Source organism: Hippichthys cyanospilos, chromosome 10 (genome assembly GCF_059441005.1).
Source record: "Hippichthys cyanospilos isolate Australia breed blue-spotted pipefish chromosome 10, RoL_Hcya_1.0, whole genome shotgun sequence".
NCBI classification, from domain to species: Eukaryota; Metazoa; Chordata; class Actinopteri; order Syngnathiformes; family Syngnathidae; genus Hippichthys; species Hippichthys cyanospilos.
The window spans coordinates 5,807,501-5,830,000 of record NC_142378.1 but is presented as its reverse complement, the minus strand read 5'-3'; the positions used below and the strand labels follow the sequence as shown (position 1 = coordinate 5,830,000).

General features: G+C 43.8%; 1 protein-coding gene across 1 annotated transcript in view; it reads right to left on the bottom strand.

Annotated features, from left to right (window-relative positions):
- Positions 1-12,415, bottom strand: part of LOC148416744 (insulin-like growth factor-binding protein 3) — a 12,623-nt gene extending 208 nt beyond the window's left edge. Inside the window, exons 1-4 of the mRNA XM_088426377.1 lie at positions 11,999-12,415; positions 9,290-9,540; positions 8,563-8,682; positions 1-2,160 (exon numbers count right to left, since the gene is read on the bottom strand). The exon at positions 1-2,160 is cut by the window's left edge and continues 208 nt beyond it. Of these exons, the coding sequence (XP_088282503.1) occupies positions 2,035-2,160; positions 8,563-8,682; positions 9,290-9,540; positions 11,999-12,335 (834 nt within the window). The 5' untranslated portion in view covers positions 12,336-12,415 and the 3' untranslated portion in view covers positions 1-2,034. The remainder of the gene's footprint in view (positions 2,161-8,562; positions 8,683-9,289; positions 9,541-11,998) is intronic.
- Between the last annotated feature and the right edge of the window lie 10,085 nt (positions 12,416-22,500).

The following is a 22,500-nucleotide window of genomic DNA, read 5'->3' as shown; positions in this document are numbered from 1 at the left end:
AGGCAAGACGGCGGCTTGGGCAAAAGAACAGGAAGTAGTGATTATATTCCCCAAAATACAAAAAGCCGTGCAATCGCTGAGTCATGTTCACCAAGAAAATGAGTTTGGATCAGCTTATAAATCTTATAAATAATTCATATTTTTAGGAACTGTACATGCAGTGGCCAGGAATAGTAACCCCGCCCCCTCGCCAAAAAAGACACACTGGCAAAAACACGAGACGGGAAATAGCTTCATGGTTCTTCTTCTTTTTCCTGGGCTCGCATCAAGTCTTTGTAGGCGGGCGCCCCCCACTTAGCTCCGCCCCCGGACCTCGGAGGAAGCGCGCGGCCCGAACGTCGCTGCCGAGGTAACATTCTTTCCGGGCACCCCGTCCGCTTTTCAAGTCTAACCAGACAGGATGTGGGACGGAAGCTCTTGTGTCCGTTTTGGACAAATTTCAGATTTATCTTTGAGACCAATAGTCCAAATGTTTCTTTTTTTCTTGCACAGGTGCAGCTAAAGTGCATGAAGTGCTTTGTGCTTGTAGCTTAGGGGCAGCTGGTACCGAGCGGCGGGGCCGACCCGGTCGCACCGGGTCACGCTCCCCGCTCACAGGAAGACAAAAAAATCAAAGCCTTGGGAACAGGAAGCGGAGCTCATGTGGAAGGACGGGAAAACAGGAAGAGGACAAAAACACACGCCGAATTCTCAGAGCCCTGACCTTAACCTTGACCCCGGAGGTCCCCAACCGCCGGTCCGCAGCCCGGTACCGGTCGGTCGATCAAGTGGCACCTGGCCGCACCCAAAATAAGGTATTCTAACGGATTTAGTTGATCCTTTGACAAACAGGTGTCAAACTCAAGGCGCGGGGGCCGGATCTGGCCGCCACATCATTTTATGCGGCTCGCAAAATGCTGATTAGGACTTCAAGTTGTCGACTAAAAGTTTTCAGGTCTTCAAGTTTTACAATTTCTTTTGTCATCGATACCCTTTGTTTTCCAACAGTTTTTTGTGTCCTCCGATTTTAAAATGTTTAAGTCACAGGGGGTCAAACTTAAGGCCCGGTCGGGGGCCATGAAATGCTATGACTTCAAATTTTTTACTACAATTCCAAATTTGCACATTTGCTTCAACTTGTACACTTTTTTTTTTGTTACCAATACGCTTTTTTAAACAGTTTTTAGCAGCCTCTAATTTCAAAATGTGTCAAATTTATTTGACTTCACAGTCATAACGGCCCATTCGGTACTTTGTTTTGTTGCCATTCCCTTTAGCGGAGCTCTGTCTAGTGGATGCATGGTGCAACTACTGTAGCTTCTATTCTTTGCGCCTTATAATGCGGTTTACCTTGTAGATGAAAACACTTTTGAAATAAGCCATTCATTGAAGGTACTTATTTGCTTGTTTTGTTGCCATTCCATTTAACGCTGCTCCATCTAGTGGATGCATGATGCAACCCCAGCCACTATTGTAGCTTCTATTCCATGCGCCTTATAATGCGGTGCGGCTTCTATATGAAAACAGTTTTAAAATGGGCCATTCATTGACGGTGCGCCTTATAATCCTGAGCGTCTTTATAGCGCGGAAAACACGGTAATCCTTCTTTCCCAGAAGTTTTTCTTGATGTCGGCGAATGATTCGGGGCCCGGACTCGGGGATCTCTTAGCTTAGCCCTGTCCCGTTTGATATTTACACAAAAAAATTTGGAGAAAACAAACTGGCGGACTTATTGCACAAAGACGCGGCTGTGCACACATCTACGTCATGCAAGCGCTCACACGCTGTCGCATTCACACAGACAGACAGACACGCATTGATACGGAGGAGCTGAATTTTGGGGGTCACAGTGGCAAAGGAGTCCTTTCAAAGCCAGTGGAAAAATTGCCTTTGTTCTCCCCATCCCAGATGAGCAATTTCTCGCCGTTGCAAGATTTTTCCACTTTTAGCCAACAGGGGAACGGGTCGCGTGACGGACAGGCGGCTTAGCCGCTTGCTCCGCCCCTTTCCTCGATGTTTCTTCCTTTCTTTGCTTCTTTCTTCAGCGGCGTCCGCTCATTGGCTCTCGTGGCGGCGACACTGTTTCCCGTCCCGATCGGCGGCGTCGTAGCCGGGCAGGGGCTGTCCGTATTTGTCCACGCACCAGCAGTAGCCCCGCCTCCTGCCTTTGGATGGACGGCACTGCCAAAAGATGTGGGAAATACGTTTGAGCGCGGGTGGACACGCAACTTCATGCCCTGACTTCCATCTTTAGCCTGGATAAAGGGAGCATTTGGGGAAATATTTTGAAAACAGATTAAGGTTCCCATAGTGAAGATTTGCCCCGGTTTGCCCGTCAATCTTAAAATGTGGACGTGTTTTTTTATGTTTAATTTGACACCTTTTGAGGAAGGTTGATCGGCCAGTCATGTATGTAAGTTTTGATGCACGGATGTGCATTTCTATATCGGCCATATTCTTACTTACAATAATAACAAAAATATTTTTTGCTATGCCCCCCCCAGGAAAGGGAAAAGCTATACTTGAATTTGTATGTATACCTAAAACTGCATCATTTTTAACATTAACAAAAGAAAGCTGCCAACAAATCTTAACTACTTTTTTACAGCAATTATACAGGTTAGTCTAAAACCGAAAAAAATAACCAAGTGCATCAATGTGCCTGAAATAAAAAGGAATAATGACGATGCATATTTTATTTACACTTCAGTTGCCAAAAGTCGCGCCTCTCCGGCATCGCCTCGCGGCCCCTCGGTGGGGGCCCGACCGGCTATTTGAGAAGAACCGCCGTAACGGGATGAACTAGAGCGCGGACATCATGCCTGTTGCACCTAAAAACAGCTTGTTTTAACTGAGCTTGTTATGGCATTATAGTTTTTCAAGAAAAGAAGTGTGCGTTCTGAACCAACATCTGAGTCCATCCTTGTTCACACACATGAATATATATATATATATATATATATATATATATAAATATATTATATGATAAGCCGCACTGGAGCCACAGGGCTCAAAGCATGAGAAAAAACAGTCCAAACAGTATGATAGTCCAAAAAAAAAATTACTGTAACTGGCTGGGATTGAACGTCTGCACGCATAAAACAAAACCGTAATAACAAGTTTTCAGGATTGAATGAGTTAATCGCTTGACCTAGTGTAATGTGAGAGAGCAAGTAGATCCTGCAAAGCCATGTTAGATGTGCAAAATGATCCGTGTTAAGATGGCAACACCCAAGTGGGGGCTTTGAGCAAAAATGAGCAAAATGCAAATGGCTTTCCATATTTTTGAAACCGAGGGCCCGGAATGAGAAAGAGTCCGGGAGAGAGTGTGGAAAAGTGCAAAGGTAAACACAGCGCTACTAAAATATTTGCCAAGGCCGCTCGGAGGCTTGCAGCAAAGCACTGATGCTATTCTGGGAGTCTGGCGGACGCTCAAACTCATCTGGAAATGATTATGGGCTGAAAGCGCAGCAGGGCGGGTGCATGCGCGCCCCCAAACGCATGTCAACAAACAACATGTTGTTGGGCTCAACTTCTCTAGACGGCCAGCAAGAAAAAAAACCTTATAATAAGAAATATATATATTTTTTATCGATGAATTTAAACTATCTTGTATAGCAAAAACGAAACAAAACCTTGGGAAAATACAATGTTTATTTCAAGATATATTTTTATATATTTTATATTTCAGTTGAACTTGTTAGTGCGATGGTGTTCACCTGCTTCCCTTGCGTCGGCCAATTAAGTCCCTGTTCCAATTGTGTCTTGTCCAGGTGCCCCTTGTTGTCCCGTCAGTTTTGAGTGTATTTAGTTTCCTGTTTAAGTTCTTTTCGCGTCAGTGTCGATTTTGATGCGTCTGTTGTTTGGGTCTCTACCTATTAAATTGGTTCTTTTTTTTTGTGTGTTTGTTTTTGTTTATTCTGGAGCAAGCCCCGCCTCCAACACGCACATGCGGGAGGAGCGCACCATCAAAGGCGTGTTTATAGAGACGCGGGCCTATTAACATAGCAGAGCAACAACTCCTGCAGTCGTCTGGGGGCAAGTATGCAGCCCAACGTGCCCCGTCGGCCCACCTACACCAACATACTTCAGGTTTTTTTTTCTTTTGTTTGTTATGGTGAACTCGAGTTCCAGCAACCTTGTAGCCCCCTCCTTCCTCTGTAGATGCCCTCAAATCTGTGGCCGGATCCTATTTTAGACCAGAGGAGCTTAACATTGCGTTCCTCTGCATTGGTTCATCATGACACTCAGTGTGTGTGTGTATGTGTGTGCCTGTCCGTGTGTGTACAAAATGGATGTATAGCACAGACGTGTGTGTGCATCCCCCCGCTGCTTGGCCACCTTTTAATTTCCACTACAGCACTCAATCATCTGTGAACTATTAGCTAGCTTTAGTTAACGTGTGTGTATGCATTTATGCATAGTCATACTAGAACTTAAATGTGTGTGTGTGTGTGTGTGTGTGTGTGTGTGTATATATATATATATATATATATATATATATATATTAGTATTATTTCCAAAAATATGTGTTTCAAATAAGGTCCTTTAGGCTAATGAAAGGCACTGTGTGACAACCTCGTCGAATATGAAATACCGCAATGGCCAAATTTAAAGGTTTTTGTCAATTCTATTCTTAAGCATGTTGGCTCAACGCAGGAATGTTACATGATAGCCCGCCATACAAATAGGCAACATGGCTCAGCGAGAGGGAACAAAGGCTCAATTAAAACTCGGTTCAAATAGCCGCCGGGCTCCTTAAAAGCTTGTCGCTTCTATGAAGCCATTGTTTTTGCACCGTGTATCGGTCCCGCTCGATATAACAGGACAAGAGCAGGACCGAAAGACTGAAAGGAAGGAATATTATGGCGACGCTTGCACCTGGCCGCCGCCTCCTCTTCGCGCGCACGCACCGACCGAGAAAGTCATTAGCAACCCCGCGCCGGCCGATTCCGGGCCAAACAAGGAAGGGAAAACCAGGTGGGCGGAAGGTTTCCGGATTAGCGCAATCACGGAACGGACTGGCAGCCAAAACGACACGTTGGCGCAGCGCTTACGCCTTCAAATCAATAGAGAAGCGATGCGCCCAAGTCGGGCGGGGAGGCGGAAAGTTCCAGAGCGCCGACGCTAATGAATGGGTCAGCACAGGCTATGCGACCGGGATACTGAAGCAATTCATTTGACTGCGGCTAAAAATAGCTTGTTCTTTAGCCAAGGTAGACCAACACAGCTCAGCGGTCTCCCGGGACACTCGGATTACCGGCGTGAGGGACGCAGATGACACACACGTTGACACTTCATTAAAACTGCAAATTTAGCAACTTGTCCGGGAGCCTTTTTCAACCAACCAAATAGCACCCAAAAGTCATTTGGAGGGATAAACGCTCATTATTTTTCAACCGGATTGCCGGGTAATGGTTTGCCAGATGCCTTACGGTATTATACTGTACACGGTAAAATACGGTTAGGGTTGTCTACGGTTAGACGTGCGTTGAGGGAATGAGATGGAAGTGGAGATATGCACGGTTAGGTTTACGGTTGGGGCTATATACCTTTTGGATTATGGGTAGGTTGTGTGTTCTGATTATACAGCGTTGGACGTGGCATTGGTGTGTGAATTTTGTGCTAAGAGTTATATACGGTGAGGTTTATGCCCAGGCTTTGGATTAGGGTTCGAGTTATATACGATGTGGCTTATGGATCGGTTCTGAGTTAGAGATATATGCTAATGGACTTCTATTTCTGGTATTGGATAGGGTTAGCGTTATATATGGTTACGTTAACGGTTTGGGTTAGATGCGATTAGTTTTATGTTTGGGTTGGATGTAAGGCTTATATACTGTATGATTCGGGCGTGAATATATATGGTGAGGAGTGTAGTTCGGCTCTGGAATCGGTTAGAGTTCTATACGGTGACACTGATGGTCTGGTTTTTGTTTTTTTTTTTTACGGTCAGGCTTATGTTTCAGATATTGGATAGGGATAGCGTTATATGTGTTTAGGTTTATGGTTTGGGTTGTATGCGATTAGGTTTATGTTGGGGGTAAGGGTTATATACTGTTAGGTTTATGATTCAGGTGTGACTGTGATTATGATTCAAGTGTGGATTACGGATATAGTACACATATGGTTCATATGTAGGTTCTTGTTATATACAGTTAGGTTTATGTTTAGGATTAGGCTTAGGGTTCATGTACCCCTGGGGTACTCGGACACCCGTTTGAGAACTGCTGGTACGTACAGTATAATAATCATAATGATTCTCTTGGAGTATAATGGAATTATTGTACTAGCCATACTGTCTGAGCTACAAAAGTATTTATTTTTAAGCGGGTTTAGCTACATTATAAACCACCTCAAAGCGAATCATTTCTAAATTCGCTCATCTATCACATGATCTTAAATTTTAAGGCATCTCCGCACCAACGAGACCCCGCCCTCCATGAGGTAAAGCATACGCCTCGTTAGCAACAAAAGAAAAACATGTTAAATGTTTGCAGATGAAGTTTCATTTAATCTTAGTGTAACGTTAGTCCTGGTTTTTTGTTTTGTTTTGTTTTTTGACTGAACTCAGACCATTCCTAGAAACCTCCCCTCACACCACCCCCTGCGCAACCCTCCTTTCACAGTATTGTCACCCTAGACGGTTCACACGGTCTCCTTTTCAGCGTGTTTCCGGTCATAAATCTGCAGCGCACCGCGAGGACACATTCCCTTGGATGGATTTAACACCCCGCACCCCAGCAAGCCTCTAAATAAGTCAAGGGTGATAAGGGCTTGGCGCACGGCTACGCTCGCAGAGCCGACACATTCCTGCTGGATATTTGTTGACAGAATCCAGTCAAAGAACAAGGAAGACTCTTGTTTTACAAACCGGAGTGAAACGGCACTTTGGCAACGGGTGACATTACACCAGCAAAGCGTGTTTTACGTATTGCGTGTGTCTGTTACAACTTGTTTTGATCTCTGAATCACACTGCTTACAGATAGTGATTCATTCTTTTTTCAGACTGGGATCGTGTTCAGAGGAATCCTTTGGAAAAAAAAAAAACTAGAGACACGGTCAAGTCCTTCTGCCACCTTATTTGATAGCGTACTCTAATCTGGTCGCTGAATATTAGCCAGGGGTCATAAAGTCTGTTAAAAAAAAAAAAAAACGGAATGAATATCACTTTACGATACTTCAGGCTAGGACTTGGACTGGTCTGGCACTCAACGCCAAAGTCTTGGTCTGCTGTTGCTTTCGAGTTGACTCGGGATGTTCCATTAAGACCAGATGAAATCGACTCTGATCTAGTAATACGGGGGTGCCCGAAGTCGGTCCACGAGGGCCGGTATCCTGCATGTTTTCCAGGTTTCTTTCTCCGAAACTCTCGGTTCAAAAGTCTGGGATCGTTATCAGGCTTCTGCTGAGCTTGCTGCTGAGCTGATCAATTGAAACCTGGACAAGACGCAGCATACCGGCCCTCGAGGACTGAGTCCAGACACCCCTGTACACTTTTTGCACTTTTAACCCTTGTGCCAAATTGTATATTTTTAATTCTAAATGGCATCTGTGGAAACATTTAATCATTCAAAATTCAGCTCAATAACCTGTTGCTCAGATGACTACAGAAAGGAAATCAACAGTATTATAATTTGACGGTAAAAAACATGTATCTTTCTCATAACCGTAAGTATTTGGAATGAGAAAAATACAAGCCCCAAGGGCGTCATTTTTTTAAGGATGTTGAAAGTGAAATGATGCGAACCCAAATAATTGTGTGGAAGGGGTTACATGTCAAAATAGGATTAACGCGAAAATCCGTGGCCTTTAATTGTATATACGTGGAAACACTTGGTTTCCTAAAGTTTCCAATGAAACACATCAACATGAAAAACATCTAAATGCCCGAGTAGAGCCCAAATTTCCTCCAGGGGTCTCATAATACTCAAACATTGTTTGGGCGCACCTGATCTCGATTCATTAACACTCTCTCATGAGGATCTTTCCAAAGAATGAAATCCAAAACTCAAATCTAGACACCATTTTTTTCGAAAATTGTGTTGAAAGCAAGGAGCTATTTTACCGGTGGTGACGGAGGCCGCCACCAGCGTGCTTTGGCGCCCTTGTTTTCTGGCCGCCGGCTTACGAGGGGGTTGACTTTGGGTGGGCCGAGCCCATACATACCACAGACGAGAAAAACTCAACCGCCGTTTGTGTTTTGCCTCACCGGGAGAAGCCCGCACCGCCCCGGCCATCAAACGAGCGGCGTCCATACATTCCCCCGTGGCCGCGAGTCCCGTGCCACACACACACTCCAAAACCGCATTCTTAGAGCCCTACCCCCCACGCGCTCCCACCTGAGCGAGCTGGTTTCCTGTGAGTCAGACGGCCGCTCTGACTGGAGTAATACATGCTTGCGCTCCTTCCCATAATATAGCGTTGACGTGGCTGTCAAGGCGACGGGAGCGGCGAAAAAAGTTTGGATTGCGCACGTTCGGGTAGACGAATCGGCGAGGATTCCGTAGAAGTGTTGGGACATGCGCTCGGGCGCCTCTGTTTGGACGTCTACAGGTGTGTTTGGGAGAAGGCTCGCTCACCTGTCTTTTCTTATAGAAGCCTCTTCTGTCACAGTTGGGTATACGGAAGCCTCGCGGGTTTAGCACATTGCTGATCTTCAGACCGTTGAGGATGCTCTCCATTTCCCGTCGACACGGGCCCTGCACAGACGTTTTCGCAAAATCAGGTTTAGGTCTTGGAAAATGAAAACGGAGGCATCGGTATAGTCGGAGGCTAAGTCGCTTTAATCCTTGTGCAGTATTTTAATCATTGGGTCATTTTCTTCCACGTCATTTTGGCGCTTGGGCACGCTTAGGTTTATGCTTGCAGCTACGAATGTTTGGGTTTACGGGCGGCGTGCAAGTTATGGTTACGTACTGTATTGTGGGGCTGATGATTTGGCGTCGGAGTTATATACGCTGAGGTTCAGGCTTGGGTTCTGGATTAGTGTTAGAGGCTTATGGTTCTGGTTTGGGTTAGGGTTATACAGACTACGCTTAGCTTTATGCTTCAGCTGTGGGTTAGGGTTAGAGATATACTCTATGGTTAGGTTTATGCTTGGAGTGTGGGTTAGGGTTACACAAGGTTAGGTTTATGTTCAGAGTGTTGGTTAGAGTTATATAAGGTTAGGTATACGCTTAGGGTGTGAACTAAGTTTATACGAGGTCAGGTTTATATTTCGGTGTGGGTTAGGGTTCATTGTAATATTAAAGAAAATGAGATCAGATCTTGATTTACAGCTTGTTTTTCTCATTGGTTTTGACTTACATACTCGGTCTCCCTTTTGTTCTCCATGGAGAAGTTGTGCATGTCCACGTTGGCTCCCTCTGGCACCGACTCCACCTTGTAGCTGTGAGTCCTCCTGTTCTGATCTTTCTTGATCAGCTTGTTATGTAAAGGAGGCCTGGTGTCCGTCACCGCTCCGCTCTGCGCCCCTTTGACAGCTGGCGAATCCGGCAACGTGCTCAGTACGGCTGTCTTGTTTCCAAAGCCTTCGTCCACTCGATTTCCACCACGGTCTGCATACAAAAAAAAAATATATATATATATATATATATATATTTTGTGAACTGTACAGTAGTCAGTACAACACTCTCACAGATTTTTACATGTTTTGAATATGATATGAAATACCACTTGAGTCTCTGTTAGTCCGATGAGCTAAATTGCGCTAGCGTGATCTATTTTGGTTGGTCAGAGATTTTCGTGTCACATGATTGTTTCCCAAATCCAAACTGAAAAGTCCTGACATTCGACTCCTGTTGACCGATTCAACGAAGCTCGGCTTTCTCATGACCGTGCACAATTTTTGGCTGTACTCTATGCCAAGTGGACCCGACAGTTTAGTCACGTATTAAACACACTATAATCAGTCAAGGAAACAACTACATTTTGTTCATGTTGTCAGGATTATTTGTTAGGCCGCTACATTTCTGTAAAAGGTAAATAATTTAGGAATTTTTAGGTATCCATTAGACCAGAGGTCCTCAACCGCCAGTCCGCGGCCCGGTAGCGGTCCGTGGATCAACTGGTACCGGGCCACACGAGCCGCACCGGAAATAACGAACTTGTCATGATCTGTAAGAGTTAGGTAGCGGTTGTGTTGTTTTGCCTCCCTCTTCAGGCGTTTTTGAGTAACATGTAATTTCAGGTCATTCCAAGCTGTATGACGATAGGCGGATTTAATCACATGACTCAGGTCGGGCAACCCTGCACGAGATAAGTGCTTCTCAATTCTTTTTTTGTAAAGCCCCCCCCCAAGGAAAGAGAAAACATTTTATCAATTAAAATTATCCTTTTCAACATTAACAAAATAAAGTCTTCTTATAGTCTTTTAAACTCTAGATTTACACTTTTTATAGGGGTTTATACAGGTAACAGCTTAATCTGAATCTGAAAAAAAAACCTTTTCAAAGTGCCTTATTGCAATTACACTTCACATGGAAAAAACTAAGCCTTGTCCTTGGGGTCATTGTCCCGCCCCACTATTTGAGATCAACATGTCAATTTACGTTTTGGGAGACATCCAACCGATTTTTCATATCACAACACCAGTTCTATGTTTTGCCATGGCCTCTAAGGGAAAAAGGGAGGAATTCCGAATGGAGCCATCTGTTTATGTAATGGCGAGGCTGTAAACAAGCCAAAGCGAGGGCGAGCCACAGTGCCAATTACCGGCCGAGGAAAATTCAAACCTGAAATTTACAGCAATCGAAACCAGTGGGCCGCGCTTAGAATTTGCCCAACATCGTGTACTCATCTCCCGGTGGGGGTTGGGCACGTTCCGATGTGTTTGTGTGACAATTTGGCTGCTGGCGAAGACAAGAAATAGCGCATGGAGATTTGGATCCCTGACGTCAGCGGTGGGCAAAACACACAAGTGTGCGTATTCACACGGCGGTGGCATGTGTGCCATCTCGCCACTGTCCACACCGCCGTCTTCACTCACACTAAATATCGTGAGGGAGAATCTTGGAAAAATGTGGGGGGGGGGGGGGGGGGGGGGGGGGGGCAAAAGTGCCACTTCAGGCATTTGGGATGATGGCGTGCGTTGCAGAAATATCCAGCCACATTCCAGCTGGCTTGAAAAGATGCGGATGCAATGTTTTGTGTTATTTATTTACCCCCCAAACCTTGGATGATAACGCATAACCCAAATAAATAAATAAGCCATCAAATTTTGGTTGGGCTATGAATTTTGATCCGATTTATTGGGCTAATCAAGAACTAGGGGAAACCCAAATGATATATATTTTTTTGTTCTTATTTTGTTTTCACGACCCACTTTTGGGATCAAATTTCCACAAGTGAAAACCGGATCGATTTGGATCATTTTCGAAGGTTTGGGGTTATTCATTGAAACCCCCAAGGCAAATGTTTGCAGAAACAAAACAAACAAAATCATTTGAGACAAATATAAGTCCCCTTTTTATTCACCAACATATTCAATTTGACAATAAGTATATTTGTTTCTTTTCACAACATATCGCAAATTGCACGCTTCCTCGTAACAATTAGGTCGCTGCCAAACGTTAAGCGACTTAATAATCAAGCTCTTTGATGATAACGGCGGTTTATTTAACCAATTTCCAAATGACGATATTCTTCTAAATATATTAAGCTGGTTGAATTGATCGCTGTCTTGAAGAGTCCTGAACACTTTTAATATAAAAGGCGCTGAAATGAATACAAATATAAACGTGATTATTTCACGCCCCGCTTCGAGAAGCGCCGGTTCACAATATGCAGTTGCTCGATCGCCTAATTTCGCCGTGCTTGATACAAAACATTTCCAAAAGTGTTCCTGCCTTTGGAGTGTGCGCGTGTGTGGGGGTGGGGGTGCGCTCTCCGGCGTGAGTCTCGGTGGGAGGGGCGCGCGCGACGTCAAAAGCTCAAGCCAAGATCCCCGTTTTGACATTTGACGCGGGGGTCACTAACTTCCGAAAAGTCCCCGAGGTGCGCAAGCGGGCCCCTTACCTCGGACGGCGCTTTCGGGGGGCTCGCCGGCGCACAGCCCGCGTCCCTCCAGCAGGGCTTGCAGGGGTCGCTTCTCGCCCGGCCTGTGCCTGCACTTCAGGGCCGAGCCGCAGCGCGCCGTGTACACGCCGCACGGCTCCCCGGGCCCCAGGGCGCAGGTGGCGCAGCAGCCGCAGCCGGGCTCCCGCAGCCGCTCGGCGCAGTCCTCGGCCAGGGGCTTGCACTGCAGCAGCGCCGCCGCGTCGCACGGCTCGCAGCGCACCACCGGACCCGCGGCCGCGGCGGCGGCGGCCACCGGCGTCAGCCACAGCAGGCAGAGCAGGCAGAGCGCGGGCATGGTGCCCTCGGGGGTCGTCACCGGGGGACGCGGTCGGGCTCGGGGCGGGCTCTGTGTGCGGGCGCTGCGAGCCGGCTGCCCGTCTCCATCTGTATTTGCTGGAGGGGACGCTTGTGCTTTTATACGGGAGGGGGAAAAAAAAAACAAAAAAGGCCGACCGGGCGCTCCCTCCCTCCCTGAATAATGACCTGCGCGCCAACAGTTTAAGATTGCAACCGTCTTCGCGTGGCTGGATGGAGGGATGGATGGATGGATGGATGGATGGATGGATGGATGGATGGATGGATGGATGGATGGATGGATAGATAGATAGATAGATAGATAGATAGATAGATAGATAGATAGATAGATAGATAGATAGAGACAGTATGTCTCTATGTCTATCTGTCTATGGCTAGATCAGTGCTTCTCAAATAGTGGGGTGCGCGGATGACGCCAGGGAAAAGGCTTCGTTTTTCTCGTAAAGTGTAATTGCAATGAAATAAGAAATGAAATATCATCATTTGTTGTTTTTTTTTATTATTTACAGGCACTCTGATGCACTTGGTTCTTTTTTTCACACTTTAGATTCAGCTGTAAGGCGTACAAATGCCATATATCTATCTGTGTCCAGCTAGCTGAATGGATAAATAGATTTTGAGATTCAACGGACAGCTAGCTAGCTAGAGCTAGACTGATGGCCGGACAGATTTACTGTAGATAGACATATACAGTAAAACTACTGACAGACAGGGCCAGATACATAGATAGACGGCTTTTGAGATCGCTAGCTAGTTTTCCAGACGGCTGGATCTGTATTGTTACTTGCTTATTGTTCCTCAATTGAGGATTCTTTGCAAAATGCATCTCATTTGCAAAGTGGGGATTTCCATAATTTTTCTTGCTCCGTGGTCCTCTGCAAAACAGGTGTCCGTCGGCGACAAACAGACGGGCCTCCGGGGTCCTCGCGTGTTGTCCGTCTACCTGTGTTGCCACACCATTTATGTTTTAGTACGTGGCGCTTAAAGGTTTCGCGCTACCGCAGGGTCTTTGCCAGTTTGGTTCGATCGCTTTAACCATTTGTATTTCTCCTTGTTTTACACTTGCATTTCGAAAGTCAGCCAGCATCTTGAAGTATGCACTTACCGTGCTAAAAGAAGGTACCACTGTATATAGTATTTTACGACCGAATGGACACTCAATAAAAGCGAACCAAAACTGCGTCCAAGGCCAAATTTGGAAAAGTTGAATCCGAGCGTTCCATTGGTGCTCATATCAGCTGATGTCACTAGTGGTGACTTTCTGAACATTCGCCCTGAGCAAAAAAAAAAGGTTTGGAATTATTGCAAAGGGAATGTTCAGATTGTGCAGGCGCAGCACGCCCCCCCCCCCCCCCCCCCCCCCTCGTCCCTCCATCCCCTTCTGTAATAACAAACGCCAGCGTTGGGTACACACTGAGAAAATAAAGCAATCAGTATCAGTCATTGTGTGATTTCCACCACAGAAGCAGAAAAGGTGTTGAGACTACATTATGAATAACAAGCAAAGTGTAAGGCAACACTGGCCCAATAGCAATAACATTTCTCCCACTAAGATTACTTTTCTTATGACTTGACTTCTCGGCATTTTTCCTTTCCGGGAATATTCCGCCGGTGACCTTTGCTTGTTTATTGTCAGCGTGTCCAGCCAAGGTTTGAGTTACCACCTTTTCAACTGGTTCAGCAAAACGACCCCCCCCCCCCCCCCCCTCGTGAATACAGTTTATTTTGTCATACAAGTGGCAGAGTTGAACTTAAGGTGCCATTTTGGTTTTGGCATGCTCAGACGATACGCCGTAAAACATGGCTGTCAAACATAAAGCACGCGGGCCGCCTCTGCCCCGCAAACGGGTTAAATCCGGCCCGTGAGATGATTTTGCAATGTATAAAAATGAGCTGAATTTTATTTCAACAGGTGAAAAAGTTGAAATGTATTATGTAATGTTAATGTTTTATGATTAAGTAAATCTCTGCAAGCTGAAGAAAAATGTCTCTTTTCACGTCTGTAGCCGTCATTGGTGGTGAATGAGTTAATAGTGACTTGGACTATTTTGGACAATGTTAACCCTTCGCTGGGCACAGCCTCCTCTTTTTCGGACCATATTCTAAACATATTCTAAACTATTACTTTTGCTATTATTGCATATTTACAATTTTCGTACTTAGAGGGAGCGTAGGTTCCCCTCTCAAAAAAAAAAATTACATTTATGGATAGGGCTAATGCCTCTGAGTATTTTAATGGGTTACAAGTCAATATATATTTATATCTGACAATGTTATGAGGCTTTCAATGTCAGTCCAAATTGGGTGATAATAACGTCAGGCTAGTGAAAAATCCCCGGACAGCCAGAAAAAACTGAAGGTAATCAGAAAATCTAATTGAATGGCATGCTCTTCAAATTAAGAGCAAATTAACTGGAACATGAAGAAACACGGTTAAATTGGGTCATCGAAAACATTTTATGCCTTGATTTTGTTCCATTTTACACAGACAAATAATGTCATTAGTGACACAATTTTCCCAGCAGAGGATCCAGAAAAAAAAGCAGATGATATTACACAAGCTATCTTGTGGACTTGATGTATAAAAAAATGACATTCCAAATGTAGTTCAAAAGTGCAATAAATCAGAAACGGAACTTTGGCAAATTCAAAAGTGCTTGGCGTTGGTTGGGGGGAGGGGGGGGGGTGTCTTGGCCAAAATAATACTTCACAAAATTCGCTTTGGCACCCCACAGTTTGAGTTATTTTCTAACAAAGTGTTTCAGTCAAAAATAAATCTGACAGAGTTAAAAGGGGGACCAAGACAACTTGAAGTTCTTGAGTTAACCCAAAAAGTGGGCTCAATCCATTTTGACCCCGTTTGGGTTCATTTCCAACCAAATGTTTTGAGTGCTTTCTGTTTTTGTTTTTTGGTTGTTTGTTCTTTTACCACTCTGAAGACATTTAGTTCAAAAATAATTTGATTCAGATTATAAGGGGACCGACCTAACGAAGTTATTCATTTAACCCAAAAAGTTGTCTCCGTCCGTTTTCACCCAGTCTGAGTTTCATGTAATTTTTCTGGCTCAAAAATCTATTTGATCAGGTTTAGAGAAGACCAACGCAAGCTGAAGTTACTGGTTTGACCCCAAAAGTTGCGTCCACCTCCACATTGTCCAAGCGTCCAAATCTCCACCTTGGAAGTGCTTTGTCCTGACACTTTCAAGGAATGTCTTCTTTTTGTTGAGTTTCTGCGCTTCAGTCAACAATTTTTCTGTGTTACATTCTCACAATGTAGCACAAACTTGGGCTGTAAATCATCCGTTTGGAAAGCCAAAGTCTGATCGGCGTCGTTGGCGCTAGGCGCTTTGTTATTTGAGGTCTCTGGGAACCCACTGATTGTGATTTATTTGTTTGCGTTAACTCTGAGAGAAAATGTGACACTGGACTCACTCTGTCTTCGGCTTCTGTAAAAAAAAAAAAAAAAAAAGATTTTGGCAGGGATGCGCTTAACTGATTCGCATGCGTGACGGCGCTTGCTTCTATTCTATGCGCCTAATAATGCGGTGCGTCTTATATATGAAAGCAGTTCAAAAAGGCCATGAATTGAAGGTGAAAATATGGTACGTACTTTTTTTTTTCCAAAAATTGAAGGCCAAAAGTATGGATGCGCCCTATAAACGGTAACTTAAATATATTTTTTCCACACCATGTGAGGAAGATTGAGCCATCAGCCACATGAGCAGAGTTTTGATGCACAGAGGTGCGTTTTTATATGGGACATATTCTTACTTAGAATCATTACCGAAATTCTGGGGTGCAAAACTCATTTTTATTGTGGGCCACGTCGTAGTTATAGTTTGTGTCAGAGGGCCGGAATCACTGTGAAGTTAAATCAGTTTAAAGTTCCTCACGCACTTAGTTTTAAAATCAGAGGCCGGTAAATACAGTTCAAAGGTGACTGCTGTGCCGTAACTGGACGAGCTCCAAGGCGGACGTCACTTTGCTGGTTGTTGCAGCTACCAGCAGCTCGTGTTAGCTGAGATTCTTCCCGCATTGCATTCATTAAAGAAGCAAGCAGGGCGGACCAAGGTCCGAGTCCATCCACGCTCACACACAGGAACATTACTAAAATGAAGAGGATCATCTAAAAGTTCTGATGTCTCCTGCTGAAGAGTCGGAGAACACAAAACGATAATCCGTTTGACTCATTTATAAATTGCGGTCTTTTGGCACAAACACACGATCATAAAGTTGGTGAAACACGGATGCGGCACAAATTCAAAATGAAGTGGCGCTACGTCATAAGGAAAAGGAAAAACTTCATGCTTGGAGCGCTTTCAACGTTACGCTGGCGAGGCTTTTGCTGACCGCTCATAATGTGGGAAAATAGACTTATACTTAACTTACCGCGCAACAAAAACATAACTTACGGATATGACACAGATAAGATTGATTCTGTTTTTCTATGGTTTTGCCATCGTCGCTAAACTGTTGGTGCGTCCTATACCGGACAACATAGAAAATACCAGAATTTGACCTTCAAATTAAGGGTGTGTCCTATATTTTGAGTGACAGATTTCCTTCGTTTACTGAAGCGGCTTGGCCTGGCTGTCTGGACTGCATTCTCGTGAAGGAGATGATTTACGTTGTCCTACAAAAAAAAATCATGTGCACCCCTGGGTATTGCACAGTTATGCAAGACACATCATTTTAAAAGAACACTTGCTATTTATCTTTAGCTCAATTTGAAGTTTGTCAAGAAAATTGCAGCGTAGATGTTCCATCACTGCTGCAGTCTTCCAGCCAATATTTTTTTTTTTAATTGGGGCAGGGGATGTTGTTTTTTCTGAAGCATACTTTTTGATCAATGAATGTTCTGTTCTTTCCATAGTTTGTATTTTGCTTGCGACGGAGATGTCAAACGCTCCCCAAAATAAGGGCAGGCGGAGAATCGTGATAAATAAGCAGCCAGAACATTATTATCACCAGTCCAGAACGTTCCACAACAAGAACAGTTGGATAATAAATATCTGCATTTGCAAAATTCATATTGCGAATTTTCAATCATCACTCTAAAATCGATATCCAATAAATAACTTTGTGTGCCTTTGCAACAATGTTTTTTTTTTTTTTTTTTTTTTACCCCAATTGATTCTTAAGCAAAGTTTAGTAGAATAAGTAAGATGGGGACTTTTGAAGTTGACGCGCAAGAACTGATGTCGATTCAAGATGCTCACATTTCGATATGTGGGACGTGTTGAATTGAATTATGACCAAATGTTCAAGAGTACTAAAATTGCAAACACATTGTGCAGGCTGGAAGAAATTTTATGGCCCCACAAATCATCAGGTTGTTTTGTTTGTAATTTGCATGAAAGGAATTAAAAAAAAAGTAGTCATTAAACTAAAATATTTTCGCTCATGTCATCTGACAGAAGCAGTTGACTTGTGGCTTGTATGTTCTTTTCTGTGAATTATGTGAAATGTTTCATTATATATGTATATATATATATATATATATATATATATATATATATATATATATATATATATATATATATATATATATATATATATATATATTAGATTTTGTCCCATCCGCACCACCTTCCCAAGAAATGAGTTATTTCTAATATTCTAATCATAATTAATCTTCCGAATGTTCACGCGCGTTAGAGGAGGTATGGGCTCTTTTGATTTGGTCAGCGTTCGTTAAAAGGGCTACTGAACGCAATCGCTTGACTGCTCACACTCAATTTCTGTTTGTCAAACATTTGTGAACATTTGCGACCTTGGAGGAACCTTGATGAGATCAAAAGAGCCGTCACCTTGGCCAAATGTGAATGTGAAATGGGAAAGCTTTAAATTGGAAATGTCAAATCTGCCAATGTAAGTAAATGGTACTTTTTGTGGTGAAAATGGGAATTGTGGGAAAACAATTCAATGTGTGAGTCATTCAAATGATGGTAATGATCCCTAAGGTAAAACCAATGAGCTAAATGTGATGAACGTAAAATGGGAAAGCTTCAAATACGAAATGTCAAATCTCCCATTGGAAATGAATGGCACTTTTTGGGGTGCAGAGGGGTGAATTGTGGGAAAACGGTTAAGATTTGGAATACGGAAAATACAAGCTCCCCTCACGTCAATATTTGAAACGCGTTGAAATTGGAATAACGTGTAGCGGAGAAATTGGAATTGAGTTGAAAGGCGTCAAATAAGAGAGCAGCCTAATAAAATCAATGGTCGCCTTCAGACGACCAGGTAAAGAAAGTGAACCAGAAGGAAAACGAGGACAAACTAAAGCAGTCCTGCACATACACAGACTCATCAAGTTTTACACACAGAAAAATGCACACACACTTATCCTAGCACGGAAAGCCACCAGTTTCTAATTATATCCTGACTTTCAAATAAAAAGCGTTTACAGCCAATCGCTTTGCGTAAGTGCCGTTCCTGTCCGTATGGCGCAATGAAAGCAATTGTAGCCGGGGACAGTAAATAGTTTATTGCTTTCATTTGCCTTGGATTTATGCTGTATAGCCAAGCCCTCAAACAAATAGAAAAAGCATATTTTCCCACTAATGACTGTGTGATTTGTAGTCTGTCTTTGACATCGGACTGTCTGCGTGTTCAAACCCGGCATAATTAGAACTCTGGAGGCTGCGTAAAGTACAAAACGCATTGAGAAGAAATGCCGGGCTTCCCGGGGAGACCGTGCGCTGTGGTCCCGGCATCACGCTCAAAAAAAAAAAAAAAAAAAAAACCCTTCACGGTTCCTTTTCTAAACACGCACATACATATACTCAGTAGTTATGTACAGTAGTTGTAAATGCCGTACGTGCATTTTATCTAGCACAAATGTTGTCTAAAGTGCTTTACCGAGCTGTCATAAAAACAATACATGCTAACATATGAATTGGTTACATTTTTTTTTTTTTAATTAAAATCACTTAATTTGACCTTCAGGATTCCTTGTGGCACTCAGCTTTAAAATCCCTCCGTGTTGCGTTTGTCGTACTAGCTAGTTAGCACTAAGCTAACAAAGGTGGCTACACTTTATTATGATGCTCATTAGGTGGCTGGAATGCCTTTTTTAAAAGAAAAAAAAACAACTTTGTTTTCTCATCATTTGACATCACTCAGAGTTCTCCCAGGCACAATTTGAGGCTTTTTTGTTCTGCGTCTCTGTCAAGTGATTTCAAATAACACCTTACGCTTGTGGCCGCAACATATACTTTTGAGTAAATGAATCAGGCAGTACATGTCTCATTAAGTTGAAAGTTCCGCTTTCAGCCACAAAAGTACATGCTGCTCTGGATCCGGGCCATTCGCACCAAAAGGCGGGCGAGCCGCAACGCTGCCGTCGCACAAGTGGAAATCGCCCTTGTGTCTCTGTGCATGTGCCTTTGCTGTGCTATCTGCTATTGTGAGAGTGGGAAGTCAGGAAAACATGTCCATTCATCTATCTATCTATCTATCTATCTATCTATCTATCTATCTATCTATCTATCTATCTATCTATCTATCTATCTATCTATCTATCTATCTATCTATCTATCTATCTATCTATCTATCTATCTATCTATCTATCCATCCATCCATCCATCCATCCATCCATCCATCCATCCATCCATCCATCCATCCATCCATCCATCTATCTATCTATCTATCTATCTATCTATCTATCTATCTATCTGTAGCTAGCTTGTTACAGTAGTCAGCTAACTAGTTACAGTATCTATCTATCTATCTATCTATCTATCTATCTATCTATCTATCTATCTATCTATCTATCTATCTATCTATCTATCTATCTATCTATCTATCTATCTATCACTAGAATGCTATATACTGTATCTTGCTAGTGATCAAGAAGGCTACCTAGCTAGTTAGCTAGCTAGCTAGCTACAGTTTCTAGATAGATAGATAGATAGATAGATAGATAGATAGATAGATAGATAGATAGATAGATAGATAGATAGATAGATAGATAGATAGATAAAAATCATAGATTTGATAGCTCTATGATAGCTCTTGATAGCTCTATGATATGATAGCGCTCGTCAAAACATTTCCAACGCATTGCACCCATGTATGTTAGCCAATGTAAGTAAAGTGTTCTGCGCGTTTATATTTACTTATGGACCACAGAATATAACAAGTTGTTGAATGTCGATTCTTTTATTTTTTCAATTTTCCATATGACCAATTGAAGCCACGGTTGTCGCGACTTCCGACATATAACTTGTATTTTCACGTATCACAAATTCCAGAGTTTATTTGAAGAGCAAAGCATCAATGTTTGAAAATAACATACAGTAATAGAGCCACTCTTTTGAACGGCTCTTTTTAGCCAACAATTTTGTGAAAGTCCCATCACGAACACTTGGAAGGGTCCCTAATTTCACCCTCCCACACATTTTTTATTTTTCATTTTCCATTTCATGCCGCCAGAATGACTCTCTCCTGGATTTCACTGACAAGATGAAGAATCTTGGGAAAATTGGAATCCAAGGAACGCTACCAAAGGCACGTCGCGCGTCTTCTTCTGTTGCCACACGTTCTGCTGTCTGAACTGCTTGTACCTGCACATTGTCGTCTAAAAAAAAAAAAGGGGTGCAAACCAGCCATTTGCCTAACTGTGAAGCGGACGATGAGGGGCGGGGCTTTGCCTTGAAACGTCTGTTCGCCGCTTCCAGCATCATCTTGACGCCATCACCGTCACCTGACCGGCGAGGACTGGTGGAGACACATCAGGAGATTTCGGCGTCCAATCACAGCACGTCGTTTCAGCCCCCCCCTCCAGCACCCCACTCCCAGCCCTGATATTTGCAGCCAACCTGTTCACATTAGCGATGATTTGCAGACCATGCATGCGTCATTTGTTGAATGTTGCCGGCCTACCCGTCTTTTCATACAAATATCAAGTATAATTATGAAAACAGAAAACAAATGTCATTCTAAAACGGGGGTATCAAACATAAGGCCAGCGGGCCGATTCTGGCCTGCACGCGGCTTTAATCCGGTCCGCAAGATGTTGAGAATAAAGTCAGAATGGTCACTTTGAGCTCAGAATTTGAACTTTGAACTTATCATTTCACAGTTCAAAGGTCAGTTCAAATCCAGCTGGCTCCGGCCTTCCCGTGTGGAGTTTGCATGTTCACCCCGAGCCCGCGTGGGTTCTCTCCTGGCTGCAACTTGCATGGCAGGTGAATTGGACATAGTAAGTTGTCCTTAGGTGTGATTGGGTGCATGATTGGTTCTTGGTCTCTGCGTGCCCTGCGATTGGCCCGGCAACCAGTTGAGGGCGTCCCCCGCCTCCTGTCCGAAGCCAGCTGAGATAGGCGCCAGCGAACCTGCAGCCCTTGTGTGGATAAACGGCTCTAGAAAACGGATGGTTCTTTGTTTTGTTTTTTTAACGTCACACCTTGCTCGTTAGATCTTTCGTTTCCACCTGTGCTCATTAAGCGGGCCTTTAGCGTGGTCCAATCAGGTCCCTCAGCCACTTCGCAGGTGTCCCCGCTTGTCTCACCGGGCTCGGATTTAGCTTCCTGCTTTCTTTCGCTCTTGTCGGATGGTCGTCGCTGCAACGTTGTTTCGCTTAGCGGTGAGTGGCCTATTCGCTTTCTGGACTTTCTGCCGCTGACTTTGATTTTCTTTTTTGTTGCCTTGTAACCTTGCCAGTGATTTGGATGATTGCTTTTCTGCGTTTGGATCTTCTCAAGTCAAGCACGCACATCTTGGCAGTTACATAAGAATGGCTTGAATGAAACAATGGAACGTTAGGGTTCTCGTGAATTTTGATGTCGTAAAATGATTAATAAACGATAAAAAAAGCGCATCACAAACAACAAATGCGGTAGACATCATGGGTTGTGATATTACAGTCTCGTATGTCTCATATGCCAACAAGAAGCACCACTGCATATATTTAATTTATCCTCTATTGTTCAAGGGAAAAAAAAGCTGTGGTTAGGCACCTTTTATCTCAAAGTACCTCGAGTTCATGATGAAACAAGGCAAAGGGGTGGGTGGGAGATGGAATGTTAGGACATGAAAGGGACGCGTGGGTCTTGAGTCACTCGGGCGGTTCCGGACGGCTCTCTGGGTTCCGTTGCGACGCAAAGTGGGAAATGACGGCTCCCTAAAGAATGTCAAAG